General features: G+C 48.4%; 1 protein-coding gene across 3 annotated transcripts in view; it reads right to left on the minus strand.

Moving 5' to 3' along the window:
* The window catches only part of SETD3 (SET domain containing 3, actin histidine methyltransferase), an 81,909-nt gene that overhangs the window by 43,857 nt on the left and 17,809 nt on the right, over positions 1-20,243 (minus strand). For all 3 annotated transcript variants that reach the window (XR_004299604.1, XM_032405905.1, XM_032405904.1), the window contains exons 4-6: positions 18,256-18,404; positions 15,942-16,014; positions 15,385-15,641 (exon numbers count right to left, since the gene is read on the minus strand). Coding sequence is in view for 2 of the 3 variants with exons in the window: in XM_032405905.1 (XP_032261796.1) it covers positions 15,385-15,641; positions 15,942-16,014; positions 18,256-18,404 (479 nt within the window). In the remaining variant the exon portion in view is untranslated. The remainder of the gene's footprint in view (positions 1-15,384; positions 15,642-15,941; positions 16,015-18,255; positions 18,405-20,243) is intronic.

Below are 20,243 nucleotides of genomic sequence, written 5' to 3' on the forward strand. Positions count from 1 at the left end.
CCCAAAGGAAAAAGCAAGCCTAACAGAGCGCGGGGGGGGGGGGGGGGGGGGGGGGGGGCGGGGGGAGCAACCAGAATGTTCACGCACTGCTGGTGGCACGTACACTGGTTCAGCCAGTTTGGAAACCACTTTACCAGTATCTACTGAAGCTGCATATGTGACTGCCCGAAAGTCCAGAATTCCTCTCCCCAGAGAGTGCCCAGAGGAAAGGGATGCATGTGTCCGCAAGCAGACGACAAGATCACTGACAGCAGCTTCCTGTAGCCCCAGGCCGGAAACGACGCAAAGGCCCAGGCACCGCGTGGATACGCAGACTGCGGGGTGCGCACAGGATGCTGAACGGTGCAGCAGCAGGGACGGGGACGGGAGGGAGGTCCCGCGGACCCACATGTGGAGGAGTCCCGCGGACAGCACAGGGAGTGAAAGCAGCCGGCGGCGAGCAAGTGCACCACCGGGTCTACCTACAGAAGCGCTCTGCCTCACAAACTAAGCTGTGCGGACCGTCGGAAGGGTGCTCCCTCCGGAAACGGGAGGGTGGCTACTGCCTGGGACAGGAGGCCGGGGGCTTCCTCCGTGGCAGACACGTGCCACAGCTTGATCTAGGTTGTGGTTACGTAGGATAAAAACTAATCGACATTGAATCCCTGTACTTTACATGTGGAAGTTAAACCTCAATTAAAGAAAATTAAAAATCAACAGAAAATGACCCAAACTGTTCGTCTTTACTACAGGGGGTTACTAAATGTCCCCAGCCTTTTTTTTCTATTACATATTTATTCTGTTAATATGGGCCATTTTCAAGAATAACTGATACAGTCTAAAGCCTACTCAGTATCACTAGGATAGAATTCATCAATAGGCACACATAACTCTTACCTTCTTCTATTTCTTACCATGTATAAGGCCTGGGGAGATGGTACATTAATCTTATTTTAAAAGTTTATAATGTTCGATGTGTGAAGCTGGAAGCTGTGATTGACCTTTACTGCCTTTAAAGCGGAGTCATATTTTTTATGTGGTAAACTCTTAAATCACTAGAATATTCCTTGCGTCTGAAGTTCCCTTAGCAACTTTGGTATTTGGTAATTGATCCTATACCACCAAGTGAACTCCCATTGCCAACAACTGTCAATCTGATGTTGTATCGTCACCTAGCTTTCCTTACTTGTCTTATTTCCCCCACTAGTTTGTGAGCGAGGGACTGCGGAGAGACGGGGCTAAGCGTGTGCCTCCTACGCCCACAGGGGCCTTGAAGGGACAGCACCCTGCAGTTCACTGCACTGGAAGAACCACCAGGGGCCAGCAGCTGCACCTCACCCAAGACGCATGCCGGGACCCGAAAGGGCAGTGAGAGGGAGCTTCTCTTTAAGAAATATGCATTTGTAAAATGCTCTACATCTAAAACACCTTTCCTTCCATTTCTCACCTGGCTTCACACTTCTGCGGGGGAAACAGGGCACAAGGCTGAGAATGTGAGTGACTTGTCTGTGGTCACAAGTGAGCCACTGACAAAGAACAGGGTCCAGAGCTCTGATGTCTTGCCACCAGTCTTCCCCCCACACCTCCTGCCTCCAGATGACTCCTGCTCAATCCCATCCTTCTCATGGGTCAGAGTTTTCTGAACCAAGACAGGCACAATCTACTTACAAAGCCTCCTTCTCAGTTTTCCACCATCCAGAAATTTGGTCAGCGTGCCTCCTAGGTCTTCACCTCTATCCCACCAAGTGTTAAGCACAACAGGGCCAGTAGTCGGCCTCGGAGGCCTCGTGTGGCCTGACACCAGCCATCAGCCCTCCCTAACCACATTCAGAGGGCACTCTACTGCGGCATCCGGAGGAGCCCTGTCTGCTGGGATTCCGCACCTCTTTAAAAAGCCGTAAGGCTGGCTTAGAATGCCTTTTTCTTGACACAAATTTGATGTGGTCCATGGTCCTGTTCTTAGGGTGCTTTCATACCTAGAGCAGCCTCTCCAGGAAGGTAGTGCCTGCCCACACACTGGAGAGCAAATGAAGAACTGTGTCGCCAAGTGCTGGCAGCGCGACCTCAGTCACTACTCTCCCGGCCCCCCCACTAGCTGGTTACGGAGTTCTCCTATGTGACAGCACTCACCGTCTCGGCGCCCGAACAACGCAGGCCAGCCCCCGCCTTGGCGATGCTTCCATTTCAGCGGGACTCCTGAGGACAAGAGCCACTGCCTGAAACAGTCCAACAGCTCGTGCTGAAATACAAATCTGATTCCCCGAGCAGCTGGAACTCGATAAACGTTTATGGGATGAGTGACCGCCTCGCACGGTTACGAGGTGAATGCAGTACATACACAGTAGACAAGATACTTCAGAGTCAGACGTGAATCTCTGTTCTGGTGCACTGATAATTAGGTCTGCGTTTCAGTTTCTAGAACAGGCAGACCTGCAAACAGGCCTCGCTTTCGTCACCCCTCAAATGGGAATAACAGCAAGCGGACCCCTTGTGAGGCTGCTGTGAGGGTCACATGCAGCTGGCACTGTGAGCCGTGGGATGCTCCTGGCCCCCTCCCTGCCTGCCTCCATCTCTCCACCTTCTCTTCCTCTCCGCCCTTTGCCCTCTGCCTGGGCTTCGCTGCGCCCTTTGCCCTCTGCCTGGCAAACTCCTGGACCTTCTTCGGGGTCAGGGGCCCTCCCACCTCTGTGAAGCCTCTCCTGACTCCCCACTCTTCCTGCTGTTCCCCTAGCCTCTGGGCTGCCCTGTCCCCAGAACTGCTATTCCGTCACCGTCCTGACTGGGTTTTCCACCAGGCTGGGAGCTCCGTGGAAGCAGAAACTGTGTCGTGAGCGCTCCACAGCCCAGCAGCACCCACAGGTACACTCATGTCTCAGCAGAGGTGCTGGAGACAGAAAGGCCCAGACACGGTGAGACTTCTCATGGGGGCGGAGGGGGCGCAAGTGCGAGGAGAGTGACCTCCCGACAAACCTTCCTTGGCTTTGGAATGCTGTCCCTGAGTCCCCAGTGTACCCCGGTCCAGCACCTCACTAACCCAGGGAAACTCCGCGCCACGCCCCCCCGTCGCTAGAATCCTTCATTTGTCACTACGTGGCCCACGTTCAGGCGACGGCGTCAGTATTTAGACACAGCAGCTGGATCTAGGTGGTCTGTCGGGTAGTCAACTTGCCCATTAATGAGGAGTCGATGTCCTAGTGGTTCTAGAAGCCACAGCCACTAATTCACTTTAGAGGAATGATAAGACCACACAAGAGCAAAGACTTCACAGCGACGGAGGCATCATTTCTGATGCAGACGCCGTCAAATACAAACTGGCTTATTAATTTTAAATGATTTCACAGCATTTAAAGAAAAAACATGAGGCTGACACGAAGATTTTAAAACTCATTAGAATCCATCTTGAGATCCCAGATATATTTAAATTGAAAGCTGCTCTTCTGACAGCTCTTCCTTCCGACGTGCCATCGTGTGCATGCCACTGCGGTTCAGGTTGGCCAAGCACTTCCATTAAAACCTCCGCTCTCACCGGCTCATACTTTCACAATAAACATTTGCTCCAGGCCTGACTTTTGCATACAAAAGATTTCTGCTTGAAATATATATTCCAAAGTACAAAATAAAGCTGTCTGGACGGAAAACTCAGATACAAGTTACTTCTGGTAGGTCTCAGGTTTAAACAAGTTAGAGTAAGCTAGAAATTTAGGATCAAAAATGTCCTTTCTAAAGCACAGAAGTTATAAATAGAGGCTGGTAGAGTCAGTCTAGGAGCAAGGGGGAGAAGGTGCACCTAAAGCCAGCGAATTCCAGAAACCTCATGATCGTCCTTAACTCCTCAGGCCCAGTGCATCCCCGGATACTACAGATTCCACCTCCGAGCACTTCTCACATCCCTCGGGCTAGCTGGTCTTCCGCTTCTGGGGTTTTATCAGCAAGCAAGCAAACCCAGGCCTGTGTGGTCCCACATGGCTCCCCATCACGTGAGGACACAAACCCCAAGGCCTGCTGATGGCCCTCGAGCCGGGCTCCTGACGCATTTTCAGCCTCATGCTCTCCCTCCTTCTGTCTATCCCTACCCCCTCTCTGCTGTGCCCTCCATCCCAGCGCCTGTAAACAGGCCTTTCTGTTGCATCTTCTTGTCTTTTACATCCAGTGCAGGAAATTTCCTTCATGACATCACTGAAGGGTGCTCAAACCCAGCTGCTGGTTAATGACATCAAGAGCAAGGCTGGCATTTTAAAAATACATTTATATCCACTGATATCTCAGCTGCACTTGCAAAGACAGCCTGAGACAGGCTAGATTGTAACTGTGGAAACTGAGGCTCGTGGAGTTTGAGCGACGTGAGCAGGTGTCACATAAACAGCCTCGGCTAAGCCACAACTCTCTCGTCCCACACTGGCCTGAGCCACAGAAGCTCCAGGCACCCTGGAGAGGTTCAGGCATCAGACTTCTGGGAGCTGGTCCCCACAAATCTGCAATGACTTCCCTCCATTCCAGGGGCTTTGGCCTCTGCTGAGCTTGGGCTGTCTTCTCAGGCTCATCTGGATATGCCCTGCTTGCCCCCAAGTCCAGACCTCCACTGACAGTATTTACCTCAACCAGACAATCCTGCCTTTCAAGCCACAACCATCTGACTGCCCCAGGCATCCCAGAGCTCAGAGAGCAGTCACTGCCTCAGTTTACCATTTTTGTTCTTTTGTTTCCTGCCAACTGAGTCTCTCCCATCTCTACCATAAACTTTGAAAAGGCAAGGATCTCATATTACTTTTCGATCTCCTTATAGCACCTACCACTGAACTGGAGACCCAAGCATTCAGTAAAACTCCATTACTATCAGCAAATATTTCAAATAGTTATTTGATTTACTTAAAAAAAGAAAAAACTATTTTTTTCCCGACGAGATTCAATGTAAATAAAGATAAGCACAGTATCCATGCTGTGTTTCTGACTACTACTATCTAGAACTCACTTTTTCTTTTAAGCTGAAAAAATAAAGTTGACTTGTGAAAGGGAAAACTACCCAAATCAAAATGTGTGATGAAGCCCGAGGACTAAAGAACAATGGGGGGCCAAATGAAACAGCTCTCCAAAAATGCACTTCAGATCTGAAGTGCTGACCCTCCCAGGGTGCTCTGCTGCAGTCACATGTGAGATGGGGATGCCCAGCGACCCCCAGGAAGAAACCCTCAGCAAGAGGGTCAGGAGGAACCTTCTCGCCTCAGGTGTCTCCAGGTCAACAAGCAAAGTGGAGGAGGGGCATTTCACTGGAGCGACACACAGAGCACACGTGAGGCTCGGCGCAATCAGAAAGCCCCGACTCACCACGGGACCCAGCAGCAGGAGGGTGTGCATCATCTAAAAGGAGATCCAGTAAGAAGGGGAAGAAAAATGGCCCAGTGTCTACCTGCACAGAACTCTTGGAATCTGAGCATAGAGGCCAGGCAGTGAACATCGGGTGAGGACGGTAAGAAAACAGGAGAGGGGCGCCTGGGTGGCTCAGTCAGTTGGGCGTGTGCCTTCTGCTCACGTACTGATCCTGGGGTCTTGGGATCGAGCCCCGCGTCGGGCTCCCTGCTGAGCACAGAGTCTGCTTCTCCCTCTCCCTCTACCCCTTCTCCCTGCTCGTGCTCTCTCTCGCTCGCTCTCTCTCAAAAATAAAATCTTTTTTAAAAAATTAAATAAAAGCAGAGGATCTGATAAATTCTTCCTTCACTGCAAACTTCATCTCTGGGAAGACAAAAGACGAAAGGACAGGACAGGGATGTCAGGGCCACAGAAGCCTCAAACAGAGGAAGGAATGTTCTGGGACACTCGGCACAGTCCTCACTTAAGCTGGCTCCTCTGACGTCCCAGCAAGTCGAGCATGTGTCCCTGCAGGGACCTGTGTACAAACCAGAAAAGGCTGCCCATCTGCAAGGCCGCAGCTCTGCAGGGGCCAGCTTGGGGAGTGAGGACAGGCTGGACTCTGGCCCCGCCCCTCCCCCGGAGGCCCTGGCCACACGTGGCTTCCGTGTGGGGACCCGGACGGTCACTGGCTCCCCTGCCCAAGCCTATGTGGTGGGCACTGTGCGGAGGGCAGCAGCACAAGGTGCCCAGGGACAAGGGCCCCTGCCCGCGAAGCTCACGCACCAGAGGAAAGAACAGGTAAGTGCAAGAGCAAGTCCACACAGTGACGTGTGCTGTGAGAGGAACAGCATGCTCACTGTGCTGGTTCATTTTATGCGGCAACTTGGCTGGGCCACAGTGCCCAGATACTGGGTTATTCTGGATGTTGCTGTGAGGCTGTTTTTAGATGAAACTAACATGTAAATTGGTGGGCTAGGAGTAAAGCAGAATGCCCTACCTAATGCGGGTGGGCTTCATCCGATCAGCTGACGGCCTCAACAGAGCTGGCTCCCCCAGGCAAGAGGAAATCCTACGGGAGAGGGCCTTTGCACTTCAACCGCAGCATCAGCTCCTTCCAGGGTCTGCCCCTGATGGTCCATCCTGTAAATTCTAGAGTTACCGGCCTCCATAACTGCATGAGCCAACTCCTTAAAATAAACCTCCTTCTCTACGTACGTACACATTCTATTGGTTCTGCAGCCTTCCTTGAGACTGGATGATGAATACCAACAGTATTCCACCACACGGTGGCTGCAGCCTAAACCATTCAGATCATCAGACATCACACACAGCACAGTTCTGCAGGGAGGGAATGGAGCTTGGGCAGCAACATCAACCACCAAGGTGTTCACTCATAAGGGCACTTACCCCAGGTCTCAGAAACACGAGCAAGTCCTGTCCTCTAGCGTACAGAAAACAAAACCCCAAAACCCTGTCCCAGAGGCGAGGGAATTTACAAATACAGATCTTAGGGAGGCTGAGGGGAAAAAAAGCAGGTTTCAAGAAAGATTTTTTTTTTGAGGCTTATTTTTAAACTTGCGGGGATTTCACAAAGTTCCATTGATCCGACTAGTGGGAAGAGCCAGGACTGGTAAAGCGGGGCTGGTGGAGGGAAGGAACTGTAAGAAGGATGGGTCTACAGAGACAGGAAGTGGGACACACAGCCCCCAGGGTGGGTGGGTGGGGCGTCCCGGGGCTTCAATCCTGACTCACCATCAGCAGCTCCGGCCGGCTTTCTCACCCTCAGCCTGTCTCCTCCCCTGGAAAACGGGGTGATGCCCAGCTATGAGGTAAAAGGGAGGATTGGAGGAGTCTTGCCAAGCCCCTTAGCCCACCACTGGCACGCAGAAGCATCGGCTCAGTGAACAGCGTCTTAGGAGCGAGGCCCCATCTCTGACCTCTGAGGCTTTAACTTCTCCAGACATGCATTTAACTACCAGTGACCTGGGCCTGGTATTGGGGGTTTCTTCAAAATCCAGTTTGGCTAATTCTGTCTCAGATTCTTATGGGAAGACACTAGCTCCCGACTCCTCCTCACCCCGAGAATAACAGGAGAGAAAGTTCTCATCACGGGGCCTGAAACAGCAGGCGTCACCACAAATGCCGATTCTCCTTCTTTCCCGAGTCCTGCCACCAGGGACACGTATGTACAATCGATCTCGCCCCTGTGGGTCTGTCTGCCATCCCTGTGGAGGGGCCTCTATGAACACGCTGACGCCCAAGTGATACGTAAAGGAGGAGACGGGGACAATCTATGTGCCTACTGTGTTGGGCACATGTTCCCAGCCCTGATTAGCAACAATGGAAGATTTCCGAAGGGTGCCAGGATCCCAAGTCAGGTAAGCAGATGAGAAAGGGGAGGGAGGCTGTGGTTCGGGAGGAGGGTTGCCAGTGAGAAGAGTCAGCAGGGACAGGCGAGGCCGGGAGACGCGATGTCACTAGCAAACAGGGCAGATGCCGAATCTGTATGTGAGAACTTCCGACAGGAGGACACGGAGCACAGGGCTGCCGAGCCTGCCCCTGCACAGACACACCACTGAATGCCCTCTGGCGACGTCCCCTCTCAGCCCACGAGACAGGAACACCCACCCCGCTAGGACATCAGGCCCACTCTCCCCAGTTAGAACCACGAACACACAGAGAAAGCACTTCATTTCTTGAGCCCCCCAGAGGCTGCTGAAACTTAAGCTGGAAAAAAACAGGAGACAAGGACCACTCACTGGATTCCGGAAGGTGAAGTCCATACCCATCTGCCCTGCTCTAACACTATGCAAAACAAGGGAACAGAGTTAAAAACAGTTTTAATGACATATCTGCAGCCTCTATTTATGAAAATGATGAAAATCACATACACGTTTAGAATGGATACCTTACAAAATCAGAAAGCTTACGTAAGGACACATTAAGGACAACACTCTTGCACATTTAACACAAATTAATAACGGTCAAGGTCAGCTATCGGGAACAAGCAAGGACGCGGGTCATGACAGCTCAGCGAGACAGCCAGAGGCTCTAACAAAGACTGGAAGGGCAATGGAAACTCTCCAGGGAACACGAAAGCTACGCTGGTTTCCTAAGCTCCAGTGTTCTCACGTTTTTCACATCACTACAAATGGAATCAGTAAGGATGACAATAAAGAGAGGACTGGTGGCTTCCTCACAGCTTGCAGAGAAAGCCCCGGGCAGGGGCATGGGTTCCTCTGAGAGGGAGCCTCTCCCACCTCTGCACAGCGGGAGCCAGGCTGGGCGGGAGGCGCATCCGTGCTGTTGGAAAAAGCAGCCAGCAGGTGAGCCCCGTGCAGGCTCCCGCCCTGGGCCCAACCAGCCGCGGCCTCAAAGCCAGCCGCCACACCCAGCTTTCTGTAAAAGAGCCCAAGGGAGACTGTAAACAAGACTGCTCTGCCCTGAAAACCAGACCACTTCTTTGTCCCCAAATTAAGACCAAAAACAACTTTAGAGATTCAAGGACATGGGCGTGGGGCTAGCAGACCTGCTCCAACCCCAGCCCAGGGCGTGGGCACCCTCACAGGTAACTGGAAGGATTATAGCCCTGCGAAGAGAGCGAGAGGTTCTGACTGGATAGGAGATGGGCTGGGCTCTGGGTTTCCTGCCCTGTGTTCAGGAGCCACTCCGACCCGCCCTGGCCCGGCCCTGCCTCCTCGGGCCAGTCCCACGAGGCACACAGCACAGAAACTCCTTACCTGACGGGAAAAGGCCCCGGTCAACTCAGATGAGCAACCTGCAAACGGAAATCATCCTCTCTCTGCATCCCGCAGCCTCTACCGAGTCCGTTACCATGGCAGCCAAGGAATAAATATGGACTCATGCTCCTGCATCCAACACCTACAAACCTGTCAATCAGCCTCCTCTGTCCTCACTGTCACCGTCACCTCTGACTCTGTTCCTTCCCTCTTCACTTCTGCAGCTATTCACAGATGTGGCACTGCCATGAAGTTGGCTGAGAACAAAAATGTCCCATTTGGAACACATTTGCCTCCAAGGAAAAACATGTAAGTGGGAACAAGGTCAGGAGGATGGAATCCAGGAAGCAGTGTGCATCCATGGCCACACTTTCAACTTTGTGCTATGTGTGCAATTGTTCTGTAAGCCTAAAAGTTCATTCCAGAACAAAACATTTAAAAAGAAAATCTCTGGGGGCGTCTGGGTGGCTCAGTCTGCAGAGTGTCCAACTCTTGATTTCGGCTCAGGTCGTGATCTCAGGGTCCTGGGATCGAACCCCACATCGGGCTCCACACTCAGCAAGGAGTCTGCTTATTCCTCTCCCTCTGCTCCCCCACCTCGTGCTATCTCTAAAATAAATAAATAAAATCTTAAAAAGAAAAATAAAAAAAGAAACAGAAAATCTCTGTATCCCCAGAGATCTGGGTGTGCTACTTCACACACACACACACACTCAACAAGTATTAGTTGAAAAATGCAATAATCAAGAGGGCACACAGGTTAAAAACAAAAGACAGGGCAGTAAATCCAAGGTCAGGAGGAGGCGGTGGGTTGATATACCCACGAAGGAAGACTCTTAGGCAGGTTTCCAAGTGGAGGGGAAAGACCAACAGCAGGAGAAGCTGACCACAGAGAGCCCCACGCTGCCTGGGGGCCACAACCTGCGCCCAAACTTGCAGGCGCCTGCCCACAGCCTCTGCCTCCAGAGGAGACAGTTACAGGAATACACATGCACGCTCTGCCTCAGGTGCTGCTCCAGCACACATCATCTACACGGAGGTGCACAAACAGCTCTGCATGGCGAGGCTCTGGGGGTCGGCGTCTTTAGAGTGAGCTAGTGCCCAGAGCCTCTTACTCTAACTGGATGCTCAGCCCTGAAGGCGCTATGTAGGAGCAGATTCTATGTGTAGATGCGAGCTTTAGGAAAACATAGGCTAAATCTATCTGGCAACTCCCATCTTGTGCTATTCTTGTGCGCCTCTGTCAGAGACAAGTTAGAACAGCGAGAAATGGGAGGAGCAACTGTTTGTATTTAGCCACAACTGCCACGGGATGCCAAGAACCAAGCGTGACATCTTCCTCTGCCTCTTGGTGGGCTCTGTTTTCAGCCAAGTTGTGAGTATGACTGCTCGAATCTTCTGCCACTACAGCTCTGACTAGGTAGGAGAAGTGGCCTGTTCAAGGAATAGAGCCAACTTAAGACTGCCTGACTCCATCCTGAAGCATAAGGCAGAGACAGTGGAAGCTCGCTCAACTGAAACTCACAGCAGTTAACACACAAGTGGTTTCTCCATCTCCAGCCCTTCCACGCAACCTCTCAAACTGTCTGACCAACACAAAAGACGAAACCCAAGTAAGGAGGGACAAATCATGTAAATTATGAGATCAATGGAAAAACAGTAATTTTATAGCTATGCCTCTATTCTATTAAACCTTACACAGTTGCATTTCCTTACATGAGCATCATGTTCAAGCTCAGCAACACAGGAAAACGTGCATGTCCCCAGACAGCTCTTAACCCCAGGAGAAGCTGACACCCCACATCGCGGTGCCCGGTCTGGTAGATGGGACTACAAATTAAACAGACTGTTCATTCACAGGATCTGTTCATTTGTTTTTCACTGGCAGGGGTGAGCAATATGTGGACTATCGGTCGGTCATCTGTGCTAAGTCAGGTCAAATCTGATAGGATTTCTTCACCTTCACACAATTACATTGCTTCAGAGCTGGGTGTAAGCCAAGTCCTACTTTTCCAGTGATTCCTATCACAAAATTGGTCCCATATTTCCAGACAGAAGTCTCAACTTGGAGCTGAACTTTGGAACGTCCTGGTCTGCGAAGTGTACTCTTAGGGGTTCAAAACTCTGCAGTGGTTTTAAATGCAAAGTTCTGCCCTCTACCATTAATCCTCTCTTCTGTGCTGGTCCCCGTTTCACAAATTGACAGAAATTTTACCACCACTTAGGGTTCTCAATCCACACAAGTCTTTTCCAGGATCTGGCTGAGCCACGGTTCCTAATTTAGCTTCTCGAGTCTGGGTGTTGACATTTCTCAACTGCTAAGCTGCAGTATAAGATTTCACCAGCAGGTGCTCTATCTTCATACAAGGTATGCTCTCCAAATTCCTTGAGTCTGAGGCTCCTGGTTACATACTATCATCTGCTGAACACCTAAAGAAAACCCTGTATATTGAACATCTCAAGAACACAATGTAAATATAATATAGAAAACTGAAAAGATCATAAAGCCCAAACCCCTTCTCTATACATGAGAACCAGCAGAGGCTCAGAAAGACGTCTGAACAGAAAGTAATCTGAACTAACACCTGGCTGCTCTAAAAAAACCCTTGACTATGAAAACACTCTGGGAGAAAAGAGTGTGGGAAATTATTTTTCTAGTTTTCAGTCAACAACAACCAAAGAGACAGACAAACATGAAAATACAAAACAATGCAGAGAAGTCTACCTACAGGAATTTATAATGATTAGAAGGTAGTACTAATGCTACTTTTCTTTCAGAATAAACACTCTAGCCCCTGAAGCACATCAGTAAGGCTGACGTGACTATTTCCCTTTTCCGCACCCTTCTCCCAGGGTCTGGGGAGCACTAGTGGGGACACACGGAAACAAGTCATGCTTGCACTCACATTGCTGGTGTGACACGGGACAGTGGCCAAGAGCTGTGGCTGGCAGACCTCAGAAGAAAAATAACGGGTTTCAGGTCCAGTGCCCAGCCCCAGGAAAATGACTTTAAATGGGAAGTTATCATTAAAAACCGCAAATCAGGTTCTGGAATTGGGACCCCCTCAAATGGTACGTAAGCATTCGTGATAGAGGACATGTGCACAGTTCTCGGGGAAGAGAGGCCCCATGACCCTGAAAAGGCTAAGAGCCACCATGCCCCACAGAACAAAACTGAGGGCAGGTCACGGCAATGAAGACGTTAAATACGAACTGAGGCAACACCACTCACTCTCTCTTCCCGAGCAGCGGTGCACTGACGGAGTGATCTATTAAAACGGAGCAAAAGCCAGACAGCTGATCCTGGAACAGCATGAGAAAGAGGGAGGGTTTGGTGCCGAGGTGAGAAAACCTGACCTACAAAATAATGGCAGTACAATGCTAACATCTGTGTTTACGCTGGATCGTTATCGAAGATTCCACGAGCAAGGAGAACGTTCTACAACCAGAAAAGCAGGTGGTCTCAAACTCTAATTTTTAAAAAGATAACTTTTGCTTGAGTCCGTTTTTCTTGGTCAGGAATGCTCGTGCAAAGCCCTTCCCCTCCCCGGCCTGGACCCTCCTCGATGTCACGGTGGCTCCACCCCATCAGGCTGTCTGTGGTCCTACTCTGGCCCGCACTTAAATTAAACCACTGCCTAGGAAATTTCCTACAAAATCTCATTAGGATGTATTTTCAGTTTGTAATGGTTCCCTTCTACTAATGTGGAGTGTCCCCATTCTTCTGAAAAAGAAGTACACCTGGATGGGCCACGATGTCGGGGTAACAGTGTTTACTACGGGCCAAGCCGGAATGGGGGCCCCCAGGCACACACACGGGCAGGTACAGCCCCAGGAGAAACCAGGCTGTTTTCCTACAATGCCAACCTGACTTGATAGTATGTCACTGAACATGGTTTTCAAACTAGAGCAAACATACACATTTGCACAAACTGTTGATATTTTTAAATGTGAAACTGAAGCCAACAACAATGACAAAAGCATGAGACTCTGAAGCAATTCTGAGCCTGTAATGGGCCACTCTGGGTGGAGAGCCTCGTCTTGCAGGAATAAGCTTCACTGTCCTTGGCGGCGAGGGTGTTCAGTAGGGAAGGTTAAGACACACTAATGTGTGGCGCCTGGGTGGCTCAGTTGTTAAGCGTCTGCCTTCGGCTCAGGTCATGATCCCAGGGTCCTGGGATCGAGTCCCATGTCGGGCTCCCTGCTCGGTGGGGAGCCTGCTTCTCCCTCTCCCTCTGCCTGCTGCTCTGCCTACTTGTGTTCTCTCTCTCTAATTAAATAAATTAAAAAAAAAATCTTTAAAAAAAAAAAAAGACACACTAATGTAAGTCCCTGCAGGCACAGGGGAGAAGCCACATAAAACAATAAAAAAATAAAACTGAGTCACACGGCCTGAAAGAACGAGCCACAGAACGGTAACACAAATTGAGAATTCCTACAGCAAACACTGCTGTCATCAAGGGCCGCACACATGTCAACTCATTCGGTCAGCTCCGCAACCCTGGAGTCGGGCACTGTATTAGCCCATTTTATAGATAAGGAAACAGAAGCACAGAGACACGCCCCAAAGAGCGCAGCAGCCAGGGTGCTGCGGGGATTCGGACCCCGGCAGGCCAGCTCCGGAGCCCACCGCCTCAGTGACACTGCACCCGTTGAGATGGCTTCAACCGAGATGTCCTCCATGTTTCCCAGACGAAACTGCACTCCTAATGGCCACAGGCGCCGAGGCCTAGCACCTCGGTAGGCGCTCTGATGAACAGCCCAAGTTGCGCTGACAATAGTTACACTGGAAAACGGGGCATATGTTTTTATCCTACAGATAAGGAAACCAATCAGAGGGGTAAAGCACCTAGAGCTGACCCCCAAATAATGCAGGGGGTGCGCTGCTGACCCCCACCCAGTCAAAAATCTACACGTAACTTCTGACTCCCCAAAATCTTAACTACCAATAGCCTACTGTTGACGGGAAGTAATACTGATAACATAAACAGTTGATTTATGTATGTTATACATACTATATTCTATATTCTCACAATAGAGAGAAAATGTTATCAAGAGAATCATAAGAGTAAATACATTTACAACATTGCACTGTACTTATCGAGAATGACCGTGTTATGAGTGGACCCATACTGCTTAAACCCGTGTTAAGGGTCAACTGTAATTTCAAATTATATTTAAATAGCACGTGAGATATGGAATCTGGGTTTCAACTCGGATTCATCTCACTACGAAGCTTGAGTTCCTTCTGTTCAGTCAGGCCCTAGGAATCCAACCAGTCAGGAATGATGGTGATCTTTGGCATCATGTTGGTACCCGAAACACTTTGTTCTACATATAACCACAAAGCAAGATTTCTCAACCTTAGCACTACTGACATTTTGGGTTGGAAAATTCGTTTGGGGGCTGCCCTGTACATCATAGGAAGTTTAGCAGCATCCCCACTGCCACGTATCAGGTGCAGCAGCCCTGGAGCTAATTCTTGAGCAACTAAGAAAGGGGAGAACTGCCAAAACACAGAAAAGGATGTAAGGAATTACCAGATGTAATTCAAATGTTCACAACCTTACATAAGTTTTTATAGGACACTTCCACTTAGAACTAATTAAAATTAATATAATACACAGCACACTCTGAAAGACACAAAGATTCTAAGCATTCTAAGTTATTAAATTACCTGTCACTATATATTCAGTAAAATACATGTCAGTATATATATATGAAGAACCCAGAAAAGGCCTTTCACTTTCTCGGAAAATTGATACATGGAGCACCTTTTTGTATCAGATACATTTCATAGCTTCTCAAGTTGTACTGTACTGTAATCTTGCCTTTTCAGAAAAGCTCAAAGACTTTCCTAACTTGGGAACAAGGGCTGCTTCTATTAACACGGGAAGTCAGATATGTTCAAATCACACTTCAGGGATATTTCTGTACAAAAACAGACAGTGGACTAGAATCAGAATGGCTTTTACCTTAAAAAGCATAATGTTTAAACATGTGTAATAAAATGTGAGGTAGAACATTTATGCCATCGGTTTCCCTTTCTTCTGCACTCTGTTAAACGTGCATTTAAACAGTAACCAGGGGCACCTGAGTGGCTCAGTCATTAAGCGTCTGCCTTCAACTCAGGTCATGATCCCAGGGTCCTGGGATCGAGCCCCGCATCGGGCTCCCTGCTCGGTGGGGAGTCTGCTTCTCCCTCTCCCACTCCCCCTGCTTGTGTTCCCTCTCTCGCTGTCTCTGTCTCTCTCTGTCAAATAAATAAATAAAAATCTTAAAAAAAAAAAAAAAGAATAAACAGCAACCAGCCACTCACCTGGATGACTTTATAGAAGTAGGCGTACTGCCGAGCCGTGTTCTTGTACTGGCTGAAGACATCATGGATAGCTTGTGTGGACTGAAGGTCCCGAACTTCATCCTCCTCAAAGTAGAGAGGAGTGTCATATTCACTGGGGAGGGTCTGAATATAGGGCTGCCAGAAAGAGTTAGGGTCAGCTCGCTCACACAGCAGGTGAAAGGCCAGTGTGATATTTCCCATAGCTTGAAGAATCCGGTCTTGAGAATATAAGGGCCCTGAATCAACCCAGAAGTTAACAGCGTAAGTTCCAAAAAGCGACTTAAAAAGTATTCATTCAAAATATATATTAAAGTTACAGAAATAACTGGAAAGTTTTGTAATATTTAGTGTAACATGCACCTTTCTTCTGACACTCTTCTACTATGTCAGATTACAAGCATGCAAAACAATGTGAATTTGGGGGAACATTTCACTAGTTTGAGGAAATATCCAAATATGGTCCTTAGCGCCACAAAATCAAATTTCATATTTTTATCACTTGCACTTTGCCTTGAACAGTCAGAAATTATTCTCACCCAACACTGAATTTTTAGCAGATTCGACAGTCATTAGTAATTTTCGTGGAACCCATAAAAACAATTCTTCTGCCTAGGAGGAAAAAAAATAAGAAAATCATATAATCATCAAAACATGTGACAATCTTCAGCCCCTTCATCTGTGGTCAGAAAGCCAATCACACAACACACATGATATACTGTTTAAGGTTACAAGTTAGCACTTCATTTCTAACTATCAAATGTATTTTTTTTTTTTTTAAGATTTTATTTATTAGAGATAGTGAGAGAGAGAGAGAGAGAGCACAAGCAGGGAGGAGGGGCAGAGAGAGAGGAAGAAGCAGGCTCTCCACTGAGCAGGGAGCCCGATGCGGGGCTCGATCCCAGGACACTGGGATCACAACCCGAGCCGAAGGCAGATGCTTAACAACTGAGCCACCCAGGAGCCCCGAAATGTATTTTTAAATGTAAATATTTGTGGTATACTTAGATGAGCACAAGCAGGGTTTAAAATCCTACTTCCAATAGAAAAACTAACCATACACATTGAGAAAACAGAGAAAAAAAAATGGGACTTTCAACTTTAATCTGAAGTAAACATAGCCATTTGGAGTGAAGCACAAAACTATTAATTCTTTGCTGCACTTAAGTTCTTAAGTTCGAAAAGCAAAACAAAACACAATTTCTATCTCCAATAAAAACTTGAACCTGTCGATGTAAACTGCTCTCACTGCTGTATTTCTGAAGCCAGAGGAACGTTCCTTTCTCAACATGATTGTCTTTAAGGCACAACAGTTACCAGCAAAAGCACAAGTCCCTAGGACATATTTTGGTTTACTGAGGTTTTTCCCAAAAATATTATCTCATTTTTTGCCAACAGGAGAGGTTTCTTTTTGGTATGTGCTGTATATGTCCTATACTGTTTAAAACATGCAAAGAGTAGTGCCCTGACTGTGGTGACGATATGGGTGTGTGCGCACGTCCAACCCATCACAATGTCAACACTGCACATGTGCAGTTTTTTTTATCAATTATACCTCAATAAAGCTTAAAAAATGCACACGGTGAAGACAGACCACAGTTAAGATAATTGGGGCAGCATCCACATGAATGATGGTTCTCTGATACATCAGAAGAATGTGTGACATCCTGGTTACTCTTGCCTTCTGCCAATGTCTACCATTTGGATTCTGTTTATGTGTGTCTCTTCTCCTACTATATATAGATGATAAACATCATGAAGAAAGAAGGCTGGTATAATAATGAGCAAGGTACTATTCATATACTAGACATTTAATAGCTATCTAATAAACCGGTATGTGGTTTATCAACTTATCAATGAAAGGTTAACTACAACTTGACCAAAAACGTTGCCTGAGGTTTGAGGGGGCCCGAATAAATAACACTCATTTCCTCCATCCAAGTTCTGAACCCACTGAGAGAGACACAAGACTACAACAGATGGTCACCCAAAATATCACCTACTGAATCCCAGAATTAGACCGACTCCCCCACCTAGTTACAGGGAGAACTGGAGCCCCACGGGCCTCCCCACGTGTGGCCTGCCCTGTAAAGCACACAGAGCAGAGAGAGCGCAATGGATACATATGGGCATCCAGCTCCCACCAAGAAACAGGCCAAGACCAGTTTCTTCTTCCCAAATCTTCAAACAGATTAGGTTACGCCTCCTCTCTAAGAAAGGCACGAGTGAGGGGCAGAGAGAGGCTGGGAATGTCAGGGTACTGCTGCTCCCTTCAGCTGGAAGGAAGGACCCAGAGCAGAGGAAAAGCATTTGTCCCTTAGCAGGTATATACTGCCCTTCTTTCCCCTTCAGCTCCGGTGGCACAGTGTCAGTAGGGGAGCACGGCCAACCACTCAGTCCCCCCTCCAGAAAACAAGCAAGCACCCTGGACACTGCCCATCCTCCACCCCAATCCACCCACCTGCACATCGACTCTATCCCAGGTCCTGCGTGCTCCCCCTCCTAACCGCCTGAGCCCACATCCTTCTCTTGAAGTCTCAGAATCCTTTGAGGCATGTTCTGTGGTCTCCTAACAGAGGCTCTGAAACATGAACTGACTTGCCCCAGGTCACTGGTTAGCAGCATGGCTCCCAGAGAGGACAGACTGGAAGGGGCTGCCTAGAACACTGGCAAGGCTCTTCCGGGCCCCTGGTCAGCCTGGAGACCCCGCAGCAGGAAGCAGAGTGCTGACGGCGCACTGCCCGCTTGCCCACGAGTCAGAATCAGCCCAGACACCTGTCTCCCCGTCCTGTGCCCGCCCGCAGCACAATCCAAGCACGCCGAGGGCTCCCAGAGCAAGCGATCAAAACTCACCTTGATGTCTCTTGTGGCTCTCAAACCAAAGCCCTCTTCTTTGAAGTTGACCATTTCAAAACCCTCAACAGAGGCTCCATTTTCAGAGGCCCACTTCATTAGGTCAGGGAAGTAATCTTCTCTTTTTCCATCAAAGGTAACAGACAGACCTGTTTCAATCCATGTGTCAGAAAACAAGAGCTATATTTAGGACCCATATCATTCTTTCTGCTCTCAGAAACTAAAAAACACACACTGGAAATAGTGATAACGCTCCAATCTTGAAATCAAAACTCATCACCAGGTAACAAGACTTACGGGGGTGACCACTGTGTAATGTATGCAATATCGACTTCCTGTGTTGTACACCTGAAACTAATACAATACTGTATGGCAGTTAGGCTTTAATCTTAAAAAAAAAAATCTTAAAAAGAAAAGCTTAAAAAATAAACTGGTTTAAAAATTGTTTAAATAAATTGGAAAGGACTGAAATCATACAATGTTCTCTGATTAAAACATAATCAAATTAGAATCAACAAAAGAAAAAAATCTTGAAAATTCCCAAATATTTGGAATTAAGCAGAACACTTCTAAATAACCCATGGACAAAAGGAGAAATCACAAGGAAAGAAAAACAAAACAACAACAAAAAAACGAATCACAGAACAGTCACAGTACATATCCTAACTAGTGGCAGGAAAGGCGAAGTACGATCCTCAACCCTCGTCGGCTGCGGAGAAGCATTTGCTGAGCCCAGGACATAGGGCTGCTGACTACTGGGCCCTGAGGCGATGCAGTAGAAGGAGGAGGGCTTCACCACCTCACACATAACAGCAGCCCCCCCATTAAGTCCAGCGTGCCGTGTCTCATAGGCAGCTTTCCTTCAACAAAATTCCCAGAACACAGAAATCAGCAGCTGACGTGCGCACAGGAGGTGTGTGTAAGGATGAGCACCACAGGCTTGATTCTAAGAGCACAAAACTGGACAGCCCTGCAACTGAATTCTGGTGAACAGTTTGAATGAGTTGGATCATAAGTATCTACAAAGAAAACAAAATAGAACACTGTGGGGTTTTTTTGTTTTTTTTTTTTAAGATTTTATTTATTTATTTATTTGAGAGAGAGAGAGAGAGAAAGAAACAGCATGAGAGGGGATAAGGTCAGAGGGAGAAGCAGGCTCCCCGCCGAGCCGGGAGCCCGATGCGGGACTCGATCCCAGGACTCCGGGATCATGACCTGAGCCGAAGGCAGTCGCTTAACCAACTGAGCCACCCAGGTGCCCAGAACACCGTGTTTTTAAAACTTCAAGTGTTCTGGGGCACCTGGGTGGCTCAGCTGGTTAAGCGTCTGACTCTTGGTTTCAGCTCAGGTCATGATCTCGGGGTCCTGAGATGGAGCCCCATTTCGGGCTCTGAGTTCAGCAGGAAGTCTGCTGGAGATGCTCTCCCTCTGCCCCTCCCCTCTCTCACATGCGCGCGCGTGCTTTCTCTCTCAAGTAATAAATAAATCTTTAAAAATTCAAGTGCTCTGATACCATTTATGCAAAATTTTAAAATACCACTTTATGGGGTTATACAAGAGGTAGAAAAATATTCTCGGTCAAGACAAACTCCCAAGGGGGCCAAAAAGGGACTGGGATAGAAGCATGGGGCTTCAGCTACATCTGCAACATGTATTTCTTAAAAACAAATAATGAAAATAAAACAAAGGATGGAGGGAGGGACAGGGATCAGACCAGCAGGTGGGAAGGAGGGAGAACTTGATCGGTGGGACTGATTCAGTTTGGGTAGGAGATTCTTAGGCGTTGTGTTATTTGAAAAGCCATGCAGAGGAAAAACCAAGATTTATTTGACAAATAAAAGGAGAGGAACAGGAACTTCACAAACGTGAGGAGCAGGGTGTGGAGCCCAGCCCAGGTGCCTGTGGCCATGCCAACACACCATCAGCGGTCACCTGGATCTCTGCAGCAGGACGGCCCGGCACAGGGCTGTGCCACACTGCAGACGCAG

This window comes from Phoca vitulina, unplaced genomic scaffold (genome assembly GCF_004348235.1).
Source record: "Phoca vitulina isolate PV1807 unplaced genomic scaffold, GSC_HSeal_1.0 scaffold7, whole genome shotgun sequence".
Taxonomy (NCBI): Eukaryota; Metazoa; Chordata; class Mammalia; order Carnivora; family Phocidae; genus Phoca; species Phoca vitulina.